Source organism: Cataglyphis hispanica, chromosome 18, assembly GCF_021464435.1.
Source record: "Cataglyphis hispanica isolate Lineage 1 chromosome 18, ULB_Chis1_1.0, whole genome shotgun sequence".
Lineage (NCBI taxonomy): Eukaryota > Metazoa > Arthropoda > Insecta > Hymenoptera > Formicidae > Cataglyphis > Cataglyphis hispanica.
The window spans coordinates 2,119,869-2,134,695 of record NC_065971.1 but is presented as its reverse complement, the minus strand read 5'-3'; the positions used below and the strand labels follow the sequence as shown (position 1 = coordinate 2,134,695).

The following is a 14,827-nucleotide window of genomic DNA, read 5'->3' as shown; positions in this document are numbered from 1 at the left end:
AACAATTATGTAACGTTAAAGAAACTTAAAAAGCGGTTTGCGTTCTTGTGCTTATTGTTAGTCTTAAGAAACTACGTAGAATTTATTTCATAATTGATTTCTCAAGTTTCCACTTCAAAATAAGAATAAATTTACTTACAAGTATAAGAGCCGACAAAGTGAATTTCTCTGGAAATATGTTAACGAATTGTGCATATATAGTTATATAATAAAACGTCGCGTAGGGAATTTTGGTCTAATTGACATCATAATTAGAGTGTCAATGAAACTAATGAGTTTCCATATTCCACTTAATGATTTATACATATAATATTCAGATATTAGAAATGATATTCCAAAAGCAAAAATAGAAAAATATAATATAAATAAACAAATGTATTTTTCAATTTTAATAAAAAGAAAATGCGTGAACACAGGCAATTTATCAATCTTTTTCAAGTGAAATATTTGAGAAACATCTTGCTGCGAGATTTTGTAGTAATCAGATTACTTATATCTGTAACATTTTTGCATATCTCTAAAAGATATTGCGCTGTCGCTTCATGTCATAAGACAACACAAATATATATAAGGGAAAATATGGTAAAATCGGGTATTTTTTGGCTTCCTAAAAATTAAAGAGTAAAAAAAATTTTGCTGATCGTTAGTAGTTTTTAGTGAACCTTGGTGAAATTTTGAGAAAATGAGGCTAATTGTTGAAAAGAAATATTTGATTAAGGTTAACAGAATTTTTTGGAGAAATCAAAATATCCAGTTTTGCCTTAAAATAAAACTGGGTATCCATTTAAAAACGTGTAAAATACCGCCAGAAAAAATTACAAAAAGAAAAAAAAATCACAAAATCTAGACTTATTTTAATCAAAATACAATAGAAAAATTTTATTGACAAAAATCATAAATAAAGATGCTTTGTCCTCTTATTCTATATTGCTGCAGAATTTTTTTATTTAATTTTTTAACTTTAAGAGTCTCGAAAAGCTTCTTTTTAGTGATTTCTTTTTCTAAATGCTAGTTTTTAACTGCTTTTTGTAGGAAGACAAAGTCAAGATATGAGTTTTTCCCTCTTTTCATTACATGAGATGTGTAGGTATCCGGTTTTGCTCCAACACGAGAAAAATAACAAACACACGGCAACCGTATATTTCGATATACAAAGTGAAAACTAATGTGATATACTCTCTAATCAGTACAGAATGCAATGTTGCATTTGCTGAAGCAAATCTCTGTGTAGAAAGAGTCCATAACGATTTGATTGTCATACCGGTATCGAATCCTTTTTGATCCAAAAATTTTGAACTTCTCTCTCTCAAAAAAAAAAAAAGAAAGATATTGCGTACGTGAGCACGTTTCATCTTAAATCGTATAAGATGTAGAAAAAGAAGAGAGATTTTCAGAAAACAATTATACTTTTCTAAAATGAAAAGAATATTATATTGAAAATTACAAAATAGATAATATATAAAATAAAAATAAATACATAATTTTATAAAATATTTTATACTGTGCGAATGACATGATGTAAAAGCCACGTAACAAACACATTGTCACCTATTAAGAACAATTGCAACTTGGTTGTAAACGTTAACTTATACTGCGTTGCACATCGTTGTAGAGATGCTAAACTAATCGCATTAAAAGACAACGCAGAGTGAAAACTACATCCTTCTCTTGAATATATACCATCCAATTCTCTCTCTCTCTCTCTCTCTCTCTCTCTCTCTATCTATCTATCTATCTATCTATCTCTATCTTCTTGCGTACTTTCCTTAACAAATTCAGATACTTTAGATGATCCTATAAACTTTGCAAAACGTTTTATAAGTGCTCGTGTTCCGGATGTAGTCTATGTCAGAAGCAGGACTTGGAATTAATGACTAGAATTTACCTAGATTCCTCTTTGATATTACCCCTCTCCGCCTTGATGTAGTTTATTAACAGATAATTAAAGTAAATACGTTAAGTAATTCCTGTTCGCGTACGCAAAATTCGTTATCCATTCTACTCTGAATTCTGAATATATGATTACGAAAAACATTAAGTCACATTTTTTTGTCCATTAATTCTATTGCATCGCCGATAAAGCAAACTAATCACATTAAAAGCATCGACGGCGATTATTCTCTCCATGGCATTAAATTTTTCACTATACGTGTACATATATGTATACACACAATTTATTTATTTCACACAATTCCTGAATATATGATACAAATAGAATACAATATAAATTTCGCAAAATATTTCGTATTCCTTCATCATTTATGCCTGATGCAAAAAATCACCTGCAACTTTGCTACGAAATCTGTGAGCAAAAAAAAAAAACACCCGATTATTTCTCCGAGAGATTTTTTGCATAATTTTAGTATTATTTAAAGTATTATTTTCTTAGCAGCCAAGTTTTGTGAAATAAAGATAAGCGCAGGAAATAGCGAAAAAGACAAATCCCACTTTCCAATCCGCCTTTGTTAATAACCAAAGAAGCGCCGATCTAATCGCATTAAAAGATTAAAGTGCGATGATTGCGATCGTCCGCCCCTTCGTTCCGGTCGCACGGTACTTGTCGTTCTTCCATTTGTCACCAGTCAGAAAAATCCAATGGCAATATCGTCGGTTGGGAGGACCTCACATCGTGTCTTTGGCTGGATAGATGAGAAAAGAGGACGTGTGAGAGAGCAAGAAATCGTGGAACAAGATTGTCAGATCCATAATGACAAGTACAACGAAAAGTAGTGGAACGAAAAAAGATAGTAAAATGCACCTTAACTGATGTTCGCGTGTCATCTTTTCATCGGGGCATTTTTAAAAGGAAAATATTTAAAAAGTGAAAAATGCACTCTCTTTGTGCGGTTAAAAGATAATAAGCAAAGAAATTAAGAAGAATATGAAAAAATATAATAATCATAAATTATATTTGTATTGCATACATGATAATATATATGTATATTAAGACAATTTAAATTCTCTTGTTTGACAATTTGATAACTTAATTATTTAAATTTTTTAATAAAACACATGATCGCTATTTAGCGTTTAATACAATGAATTACAATTCTATTTTCATTTGGAGATTTAACCAAATGATCACGTAACTGAAAAAGAAAATTAACTCTTTATCGTTGTTTGTAAGGCAGAATTCTTATATTCTTATCGTTTCTTATATTAAAGATAGACATAGCAGATAAGATAACGCTCAGTTTTTTAAATGTATATATTTATATTTCTATAAGATGCGATACATATTACAGGGGGACTGACATTGCAATGCAATGCATTAAATTCTTTGTGGCAGATTAATCTACGGCCGAGAATCAAATTTCAATCCTTTTCATAATACGTCATGTGGTTTGTAGATCCAACCGATTTTTAAACGACACACCTCAACCTCGCGTAAAGTCGATGTATATATTCGAGATCTCCACTCGTCACGTCTTCGTGACGGACTCGATTTTCGTGCACGTAATAACTGCTTCTCCATCATCACGATATGCCGCTTCATTCAAATATCAAGCAAAGAGATCGTGCTCTCTACTCATAATCGAGTTTACACTTTTGCTTTCCCTGCTGTTTTTTGCTCTACCTGTTATTTTGCTTAGAAAAAAAAAAGTTTAAATATGATCCTTTTCCATGTAATTAACGTTACTCAACTTAAGTAGATAAGCGAGTTGTACGTAAATAGCTCGTCATTATAGAAGTTACACGATTTGATGAGAAAAGTATGCAACTTGTTTACCGTTTATTAAACTTATATCTGAATGTGTTTTATGCAGATCTAAAAACAATGAAGGTACGTGCATTCGCGCATTTGCAAAATGCTTTACAATCCATCATAACAATTCGCATGGCAAACAAGTTTCGCAACTATACGCCGTAGGAATGTATAGCTCAATTATATTCAGTAATTAGTTCCACTGGAAGTTTAAGGGTACATTCAATCATGCGCCAGCATGTGCAATTATAATAGCGCGAAAGCACTTTTTGTTCTCTTTTAGATTATCTATTTTCTGTTGTAAGAAATTGTAATAAATGACGGAAAGAACTGTTAATCCTTCCTTTTGAACATTAAATGCTGAAAATTCATAGTAAGTATTTATTTATGTACATTTATTGCAAAAAGTAATTATAATATATGTGTTATAATAAATATCTAAAGTATAGTAAAACATCTTATATGTTTTAACAAATTTTTCTCGATATATATATCCAAAACAATATTCGTTAAGGTGTAAAAAATATTTTTAATGATTTTTTTTTCCGGTAAATAATTGTTGTTTTTTTTTTTCAAATCACATTTTTTGCGTCACAAAGTATATAATTTAAATTACTTTTTGTAAAATTTTTGTTAAGAAATATTATTATTTATTGCTACAATAGCCTATGTAGCTTTAAAAACAAGAATCCGTTTGTAGCGAGGTAACAAAAGCTCTGAAATAAAAAAACTAAACATTTTCTTAAAATATAAAGATAATAGCTTCAATTTCACGTATGGAATTTTTGATTGAATAATTTTTTTGTAATGTTAAAAAATAGAGATTAATGCCTAATTTTGCAATTCTTTTTTTCAAAAGTTTTGTAACAATTTTGTAACAAATGATTTTTTATTCCAATTCGTACGTGAAACTGAAGCTATTGTTTTATATTTTTAAAAAATGTTTGGTTTTTTTTGCTTTAGAGCTTGCATTGGCTTGCTACGTTGCACCCGTTTTTTTAAAGCGACTCAATCTATTAATCAATCTAGTAGTTATAAATATTAATATTTCTTAACAAAAATTTTACAAAAAGAAAATTATGTATTTCGTGATGCTAATAAAATAAGTTAAAAAAATCAATTGTTTATCAGAAAAAATTCTTAAAATTAGCCTTTTTTACATTGGTTTTCTCCCTTAAATGTAATCATTATTTCAATATAAAGTCGCATCTTTTTTATTATATCGACGTTTTAAAGATTTTAGAAAACGTATTAATAATAAATAACAGATTTACGCAATTGATATAAGATAGTGGAGAACCCGATACGATTTTCAGTATACCAGTTCAGTAGATCGAACTGTCGAGCATAGCAATCCAATTCACAGTGCCGTTTTGTGGAGATCAGCGTGAACGAGATTCAAGGGACTCGGGATAAGGGTGGGTTTCTCTGTTGCATGGACTCCACTTGCCTGAGTCCCAGATCTTACTTTCTTCCTTCTCGCGTGTATGCGACAGGATATGTCATGGAAATATTTAAATTGGAAATTGGTTATATATTGGGGACATTGCTTTTTTAGGCTACTCACTCGCAGTAATATACGCGGATGAAGAAGATTTTAAGGGTAAAAATGCATCGCGAATTTTGTCCCGTGCTTTCTCTTATAATTTCTCTACGGGGTGAGGCATGCTTCATCTTTTATATAATGGCTAGCCCGTTATGATGTCTCTTTTTGCCTCTTTTGCCTCTTTTTGCGCATGAACGAATTCATCAAAGTGCTTTAAACGCGACGCCATCAATCCATACTTATCGAGATTATCAAACGCCAGTCATGCAGGTCAAATTACTCGTAAAATATGTTAAAAAATGACACATAAAAAAATAAAATTATACTCCATGGAATATTATTGTTGTTAATTATTATAGTGAAGATGGAATTCATGTAGAAAATAAGGTAAATATAAAACAAAGTTAAATAAAGATTTTTAAAAAATTATTAATACTATAAAAAGAAATCAAGATTTTATTCATCTTAATCAGATTAAGAACAAATAAATTAACTTAAACAATTAAGTATTATATAAAGGAGGAAATTTTTTAAATTTGCTTCATTTTTAATTTGATTTTGGAGAGTAAACTTTTTCTTAATTTCAACTCATTCCTTGCTTGTGACATGAACAGCACAGAAAGATTCTGATTGCCTAAAGTAATTGAATTCGATGCTGACCTCATCGCTCTAACAATTTTTCGCTTGCAATAACTTGATAACAAAAAGACACAAAATGATTAGAACTGTAAGTGACGTTTGTCAACCTTTACCGAGATACTTCAATTTTCCGATTCATTAGAAAAAGTTAATCCGATAGCCCGATATATTTTCTGTGTTTCCAATCTAGCGATTTATATAATTCCATATGACTCTTTTGCAACATTTATGCGTGATATCGGCTTATGAGTAAGCACTACTTATCGCTCAAATTAAGCATTTTGAGATACAACGATTAATATTATAATGTATAATTAAAATCGATAAATAACAATTCACTGTTTAATAAAATGTCCTCTCTCCTCACTCACCTTGCATTTGGGATGCTTTTCTTCCGGAGTGGGTCTTTTCCATCCGAGTAATGGGGGTATACAAACGAGCGCCGATAATATCCAGACGAGAGTGATCATGAGCGCCGCTCTAGCCGGCGTTCTTTTCTTCAGGTAGTCGATCGCTTGGGTGATGCTCCAAAATCTGTCGAGGCTGATGAGGCACAGATTCATGATGCTGGCCGTACACAGCAGCACGTCCATGGCGGAATAAATGTCACACCACCAATATCCGAAGATCCAGTAGCCCATAATCTCGTTAGCAAGCGAGAATGGCATGATCACGAGGCCGAGAAAGAAGTCCGCTACCGCGAGGCTGGCTATGAACCAATTCTGTATGTTCTTGAGCGCCTTCTCCGTGGCGATGGCGATTATCACTAGCATATTTCCAACGACAATCACGATCATCAGCATCGTCGCCAGGATAGACGCAACTACAATTTGCGGAATGGTATATCCCGAAGGATACAGATCGTCACTGAGAACGGGCACCGGAAAAGTATCGTTATATAAGCTAATGTTCCAAGGATGACGGTGACTCGTGTTGAACGAGTCATTGAACGAACCGATCATGTCCTCCATTGTGTCGCTAAAACCAAAGAGCAACAGACCCTTCCCGTATTCGATCGCGACTCCCTCCTCCGTGCTATTCGATATACCTGTACTCACACTTACACTATCGTTAGTACTGCCTATGCCGTTGACACTTTGTTCACCGCCGCCACCTTCAATGCCTATCCCTGCCACGTTTTCTTCGCCAGTAAATGCAGTTTCCCCACTCTTTGTCGCGCCTACGGTGTTCCTGCCACAAACTCGAGTTTCTGAAGTCTGGCCGCAATGGTGGGAAGCTTCCTTTCTTGCCGCCACGTCACCCTTTCTCTCCTTTGCAATGCCACGCTCGCCGCCGTCGGTGTACTTTTCGTTGTTCTTAGCAGCGTTCTTGCTCGCTTCTGACTTCGTACCTCCGCCACTGTGGAAGCGATTAACACGATTGCTGGTAGCTGCCACGGCCTGACGCTCACCGTACGGAATCGCACGTGTCGGGTGGGCCTCGTTACTCGAAAACGTAGTGCCACCACTGATTGGTCGAGACCACGTCATGTTCCCCTCGAAGACGCTCGTGGACGCCGTTGTCGGACTATCAACGGCGATGGTCATAATGCTGCCGAGTAGCGGCATCACTCGCACCCTCGCCGGGGACTGTAGATGCTATCTCGGTAAGGATAAAGCGGAGGTCGTGGCCGCGCGCGAATAGCAACGTGCCCCGGGTGCCAGCTCGAGTAGCAGCAACAACAGGAGGGTGGTGGTCTCGTCGCATCTCGAGGCCAAGGGCGTCATGCCCGTTTCAGGATAATGCCATTGTTGTCGAATACGCAAATGCCGCCACACGCGCTCTTCCTCGTCCTCTCGGCTCGTGCCTATGGAAGCCGTTGTCTTTTGCTCGAAATCGTCTCTTTCGATCGAACAATTCAAGAAATTAGTTTTTCTTGCTTTTGACGCTTGTTTCCGCTGTATCTAATCGATACGTATATCTCGAGAAGATGGTTCAAATTTATCGATAATATCACGCTCGATCAGAAAAGCACTTCTCGATCTATCTTTCTTTTTCTCTTGCTCGAATTAAAAGTCTCTCGTGCTGTTGTAATTTTTTAGGATTAGCACTCGCGCATATTTATACCCTTGCCTAGCGCAGCTAAAAAGTAAAGTTCGTTTTCGACAATCGCTTTTTTTCTCTATTGGACCAAATCTTTTAGAATCTAGTTTAGCTTAACTTTAGCTAATTTCGGCGTGATTGACACCTTCGGTTTCGTGCCGCTACGGTGCTGTTGTAGCGTTATTTATGTTACTTCTTCGGTGCCGTGGTCATACGTAGTTGGTCTCTGATTTATTGCTTACATGAGTCGCAACTCCGTTTCTCGTATTTCCTGCATTCACTGGTCCACAACAGACTTAACACGGACAGTGTACAGAGATTTATGGATAGTCCGGTGGGCGACTTAGTTAAGAATATCAAGGTGGATAGAGAAAGTGAAAGAGAAAGAGAGATAGATAAGATAGAAAAGGAGAGAGGAAGAGAGATAGTCTATATGAGAATAAGAGTAAAAAATTGGTCCCCGTTATTTTTTTTTTACCTTTCCTTTACATTAAGCTTGAGCGGCCTACATAGCCTGGAGGCAAATAAAGCGAGAAAAGTTTTCTTGAGAAAGTGTCGACGATCGTAAGAAAATTTCTCTTTAGGACTAGCATAGATCCCCAAAGTAATTTCGCAAGACGACAGACGTTTTGACACAATCGTGAGACTGTGATTTCGCGCAAATCTTGATAATTGATTACGCGCTCGTTTCCTCCCTTCGGAAATGCGATTTCCCCGTTCGCTTCTTCTCTCGCTTTCTTTCCTCGAGTCCTACGCCGCGGCTTAACGTTGTTTCTCTCTAACGATGCCCGCGAGCTAATTAATTATCGCGTCGGGGCTAAAAGGCTAAGCGCTGGATACCCGTACTGCTCCGACCTGCTTTTCGAATACTACAAAATCAGCGAGAAAACACTTTGACGAAAAATTAGAACGACAGAGATTATAGATTGTAGAACTATATACACGTATTTATAATATACGCTACACGTAATATGTAATATGTATAATATATATTAATGCGAGTTTAAAAGAGTGCTACTCGCGAATTGCATGTGTGTGCATGTGTCTTATTTTTAATTAAACTTCCGTAAATTTACAATTATTGGAATTAGCGATATATCGATTGTATATGCTTACAAGTGCGTATATTCCTAATCTCTAAGCTCTATTATTGAATATAGAACATATAGAGATATAAAGTGTGAGATAATTAATACTTAATATATAATATGTATATAGTGATAGAGAGAAGCAAAGAGAGGAAGAAGATAGAGAAATTTGGAGAGCAAGAGCGAGAGCAAGCGAGAAAGAGAGAGAGAGAGAGAGAGAGAGAGAGAAGAAAAAATAAAGTAAAATTGCTCTTTTGCCTTAAAGAAATCACGCGCGTTATAAATATAATATAATATAACTTTCCTATATTTACACCTATTTACACGTCATTAAACCTCATTACTTCAGAATGTGTCCGGTTTACTTGTCTCTCGTTCTAACCCTCCTTCATACAGCACTAGGTCATCGGATTAAGTAGATCCGTTCTCACGAATTCACTCACGTTTTCGAATAATCTATATTTGTCTACCAAAGACACTGTATAATCTCAACGATAATAGAGAATTAATGTGAAAATATTTATCTGATTAACGTCGCATGCTGGTCTCTGTATCGAAATGTCATTCGTTGTCCTCGATATATTTCAAATTTTCAATGGCAGTTCATGATATTTGTCGGACGTTGCTTTGCTCGAACTTTTGGATTTGGCGGTTCTTGACGCGGTGAAAGAATCCTCTTCCAATTTCTCCTCGCAAAACTTGTTATCATCCGATTTGTAAAGTCTTCTTAAATCGCGCCGATCTCTATTTCGAAGCGAGTCAAAATGGTCAATAATTCTTAATTCCCTCGTTCTCGATTCGATGCCACTCGATTGATCTTGATCCGATTTCCGATTGACGATTTAACGGTGCTACCTTTTCCATCGGCTTTGACAATATCGGAGATCAGCTTTTACTTGAGACATTTCGCTTCTGACGGTCTCGTTTTCTACGATGCTCGTTATTTCCGCGTACGTATGTTTCCTTGTTATTTATATCAGGGCGAATCTATAAGGCGGTGAGAGTCACGCAAAAACCTTCGCTCGTATTATGTGCTTAGCATCGCGTTTTTAAAAAATCACGGAGAGATTTTGTTTCGCCTGCCTGTTTCAAATATTCCAACACCAAAATCGGAATTGCGAATCGAATACGTTGCAAAACGACATTATCAGAGAAGGGATTCAATTCGCGCACTTCGATTGGAGCACGATTGTCTCACCGGGTCTCCCCACAAACACACGTACAACTTTTTCTTTCTTTTAGACAGTCAGCACAATTCACTCGAGCGGGCCTGGCTTGCGAGTGGAGGCTTTTCGCGGCATTTGGATTATCGATAGAAAGGGGGTTAATGCATGACCAGATGAATGACAGAATTAAACGGAGGGTGAGCAATGGATATTATGAATTACGGCATTTGTGTTGATATCAACGACACAGTCGCGTGGCGGGCTGTCCAGCAGCCAATTCGTCGACTTCTCAGCACCACGAGATGCCCTCGGGGACGTCTCGTTTGTCCTCGTGTCTCTTCAACACCGTGTGCATGCGTGCGTGCGTGCGAGTAGTTCGAGGTTGTCTCGTGGGTGTTTGGAAACGCACTGCAGCCGTGAGGGACGAGCCAGGAACTCGGACTCCCTCTCGTGTCGTTCGGTGGATGGAGACTCTCGCAGGATGTCGGTGGTGAGAGAGTGAGAGAATGTACGTGCGCACGTGTCTATGTATATGCCTCTCTCTCTCTCTCCCTCTCTCTTTCCCTCTGTGTGCATGTATACGTTTGCGTTGTATGTGTGTGTGTGTGTGTGTATCGGTGTGCCGTATATCCTGTACGCGTGTGCATGTATATGTGAAAGGGGGGAGCGTTAGGGAGGGAAAGAGAGCTTGCTTGGCTCACTGGAGGCTGACTGTTGGCCCGACCGATCGCTCCGTCCGACGGTACCAGCGTCGGGGCGCCGTCTGAGTCGCGGAACCTGGGGCGCAAGCGTCGGGACGCCACCAGTATCCGACAGCACCGTCGCGGACCGACAGTCGACTTTGGACCATCGACCGATCGGTCACCGTAACGAAGATATGTTACTGCTCCGATATTCTGTCATGAATAACATCATTTAGAATGTCATCACGTTTGCCATTGCGCTTGTCATATTTTTATTGCTACTTTTATTTTTACTGCTACGTTTTCATGTGGACGCTATAATTATTATTTTCACAAATTTGAGTTTCTCAAATTATTATAGAGTCTTAATAATTATAATAATATGATTATTATGATTATATTCATTTAACCTTTTTCAAAAAATAATTTGTCAAAATGTTTCTACATCTATTTGCCTAAGTAATTGTAAGATTCTCTTATAATTGTGTATCTGAAGCACAAAGGCGAGATTATATCTGAACTAAAGAGGAGATATCACTTTTATATACTTTCAATAATTGCTTCGTGCATCAGTTATCGCTCATCGACAATATTGAAAAGAATATTTAGTTTTTAATAAGTTCTTCTTTATATATAAAGGTAACAAAATTTAAATCTATATTTGATTATTAAAAATATTTTTTCGACATGTCAGGGAGAAATGTAAACACTGAGAAAATATACATGACGTAAAAAAAGCAAATGAAAAATATAATACTAATATTAAACCAGATATAACTTAAGCAGATATTCAACTAAAAAATATTAATTGCATTATATTTTGCGCGATTATGAATAGTGATATGTTGAACGAATAAAGAGAGAAAAAAATTAATTGGCGCTTAAATATTGTATAAAATATAATTTTAAAATTTATGGATTTACATCTCTCGTTTTCTAAAGAATTATTACTGTTTGTAAAAAATATGAGAGAGAGAAAGAGATGCATGCAGTGTTTTTTTTTATTTTTATTTAAATTTAAATCTGATACAAATGTATATAATTTTTTTACGATAGAAAAATCAAAGTAAAATGAATAATGTAAAAAACAAGAACAATTCCATTAAATAAAATAATTTCGATAACAAAGTAAGGCTGCTTACTGTTTTTTCGTTCAATTAAAACCTCATTCAAGTGGTAAAATACAATCGCAGATCTATAATAATGACACTGAAGCGAAATTATTATAGACTTTATTTGTTAATAGTAGGTAATCGATTCTGTTGCTACAATTTTCTGAAAAGAAAAATTTTGATCACGAAAGAAGACAGATTTCATGTTTTATTTTAATTTTATAAAAATTATTTAACCCTGATATTTGATATAATTGTCAATTTATATATTTAACGATTGTTTTAACTATGCTATTAATTATGCACACTAATACACATATTCGAGCTTTTGTGTTTGCATTCTGTTTATATTCTTTTTATTTACTGAAATTTCCATTGTCGAATAACGAAGCGCAAGTGTGACATGTTCAAATGTATATATATTCTAACTTAAAAACTATTAAAATATTTTCTACGTTATCTAAAATTTAGTCTAACTTTACGTAAATATTCCTTACGTCTCGAATCTATCGATTATTATATATGCTCCATATCAAAATAGATAATGTTAAAAATAGAAAGTTCACTTTTGAAATTTACAAGTTGCGAACTCATGAGTGATGTGTTGTCGCTTTAAACTGCAAACTCATGTTTTGTGCATTATCTATAACGAAAACCATATTTCATTGAGCTTTACAGAAATCGCACGCTCTTTTATAGAAACTGCACTGGCCGATAATCTTAATTCACTCGAGCGAAATCTTGATCTCTTTCTATAATCCAATTTTATAGATAAAAAAAGAACTCAATATTTTATATATATATTTATTATCAAATAAATATTGAATTTTTCTACATTCTTCTTCAATAAAAGTTACTTCGATCGTGACTAGTTCTTCTAAAGAAAGAATATTTTTCTATTGAAAATGGACAGTCAATAAAAAGATCACTCCTCTTCCACTACTATCAATAACTACTATTTGAGAGAAAAATTCGATGACATGTTTTTGCTTCAAGAGAATCTTCAACAATATTTTTCAGAACGTATAAGATCTTTATTTCCAAAGAAATTACATTTTATATGAAATTCATATTATCATATTATAGTGTTTGAAAAATACTTATTATTTGTATTAAACAGCGGGATTTAATTAACGGGGAAAATGCATATTTTTATAATTTATTACAAAGTCTGACTATTTCTTCTTTTAGAAATATTAATGCATAAGTATGAAAGGCTATTCATATCATAAAAATGCCAGCAATTTGAAATATTTTTTCGTATATTTTATGCTTTCGGCGATATTCGCAGGGAATCGAATACCTCAATTCACCATTGAGGCTATTCCAACTTCTAAAACCTGCAAACGATCATGTATAAAAAATATGTACCCCTTATTTTGAATTATTGCATCATATATCCAAAGCTTATAAAAGTTGGAAAAGATATATCCGACCTTTCTCTTCTTAAAATAACCATTTTAATATATTTCTTTTAATTCACTCCTCTTGTTTTCATCGCTAAATCATATCCGAATATTCGATAACGCGTATTTAATATATTTCTCAATTTAATGTGATGCAAAGACAAACTGTCAATGGATTGATTAAAGAACTTTGAAAATTAGCAAACTTTCTACTGTCTTTATGTTGATCACTGAACTAGATAACAAGCCGCTGCATAATCTTAATTATGCAAAGACAAGAAACTTTTTTGTTAAAGCTGCAACTGCTTAAATAATAAATTAATTAAGAACAATGTAGTTCATAATGACATCATTAAAGATCTTAGCTTTAAACTTGTAAAAATGCTAGCCTTGCTTAAGATTAAAATCCATATTGTATAAAATATTGCAATTGATCAGCTCACTTTTTAATTAGAAAAGTGATTATAAATTATTTGTGAACAATATAACGTGTCAATAAATGCAATTGCGCTAATATAAAGCTGAGCAATTAATTTACGCACTTTGTCGACTTGAAATGCCGGGTCAGCAACCCCAATTGAGAGGCTTTTAATTTGACATATACGTACATGCAGATTCGATAAAGTGAGAAGATAACGCGTATATATATATATATATATATATATATATATATATATATATTTTCATTCTTCTTCTTGATTTTGCCGCATCAACATTGACTCGACATTCGGTACCGCCTGCTCGTCTGTTATTCTCCGCTCTGTACCTACCTACCTCCCTTGGTCTTTCTGTCCGCCTCTTCGCCGAAAGTTTCTCCCGGGTAAGTTTCGGGATATCGTCGTAAACTCTCTACCGGGCGACATGCAAGTCCGTGGCTCTCTTCGCGCGTTGGCGTGACCATTGGTGAAAGACGTCGTGCACGTGTATCGACATTGTTCTCGCTCTCGAGAACATGCAACCGTGGCCGAGAAACTAGTTACGAACTAGTCCTCCCTTTCGGCCCCTGTCTTTATGCCGAGATACTACACGTACACGCGCGCATCGAATCTCCTCGAATGCTACCAAATTCGATTGCAACAAAGGGCCAGTTGGCAATTGTGCTGATTCGTCGGTGACTTCTACCGATCAAGCGAAACGTATCTCGACGTATTTGAATTTTGGCGACGTAGATGCTGTCCGGCATCAATAATATATGTCAGAGCGTACTCTTCAAGAAACTTGTTCGAAAGAAATCTTGTGCGTGCTGTAAAAATCTATCATTAGTGATTTTGACGGCTTGGCGAATGTTTGAAATAATGCTGCATATATTCGATAAATATTAACAATGCTGTCGGAATGTCAATCGCTTCAAAATCTGCAGAGTAATCGCAATTGCGTTGTCGGTCATTTCGTAGTCTGTATAGAGTAAATCTGAGAAATGCCAATATGATCAATCGCA

At 35.2% G+C, this 14,827-nt stretch overlaps 1 protein-coding gene across 1 annotated transcript in view; it reads right to left on the bottom strand.

The window, feature by feature from the left end:
- The window catches only part of LOC126856368 (tyramine receptor Ser-2), a 110,489-nt gene extending 101,715 nt beyond the window's left edge, over positions 1–8,774 (bottom strand). Inside the window, exon 1 of the mRNA XM_050604817.1 lies at positions 6,263–8,774. Coding sequence (XP_050460774.1) covers positions 6,263–7,459 — 1,197 coding nt within the window. The 5' untranslated portion in view covers positions 7,460–8,774. The remainder of the gene's footprint in view (positions 1–6,262) is intronic.
- Between the last annotated feature and the right edge of the window lie 6,053 nt (positions 8,775–14,827).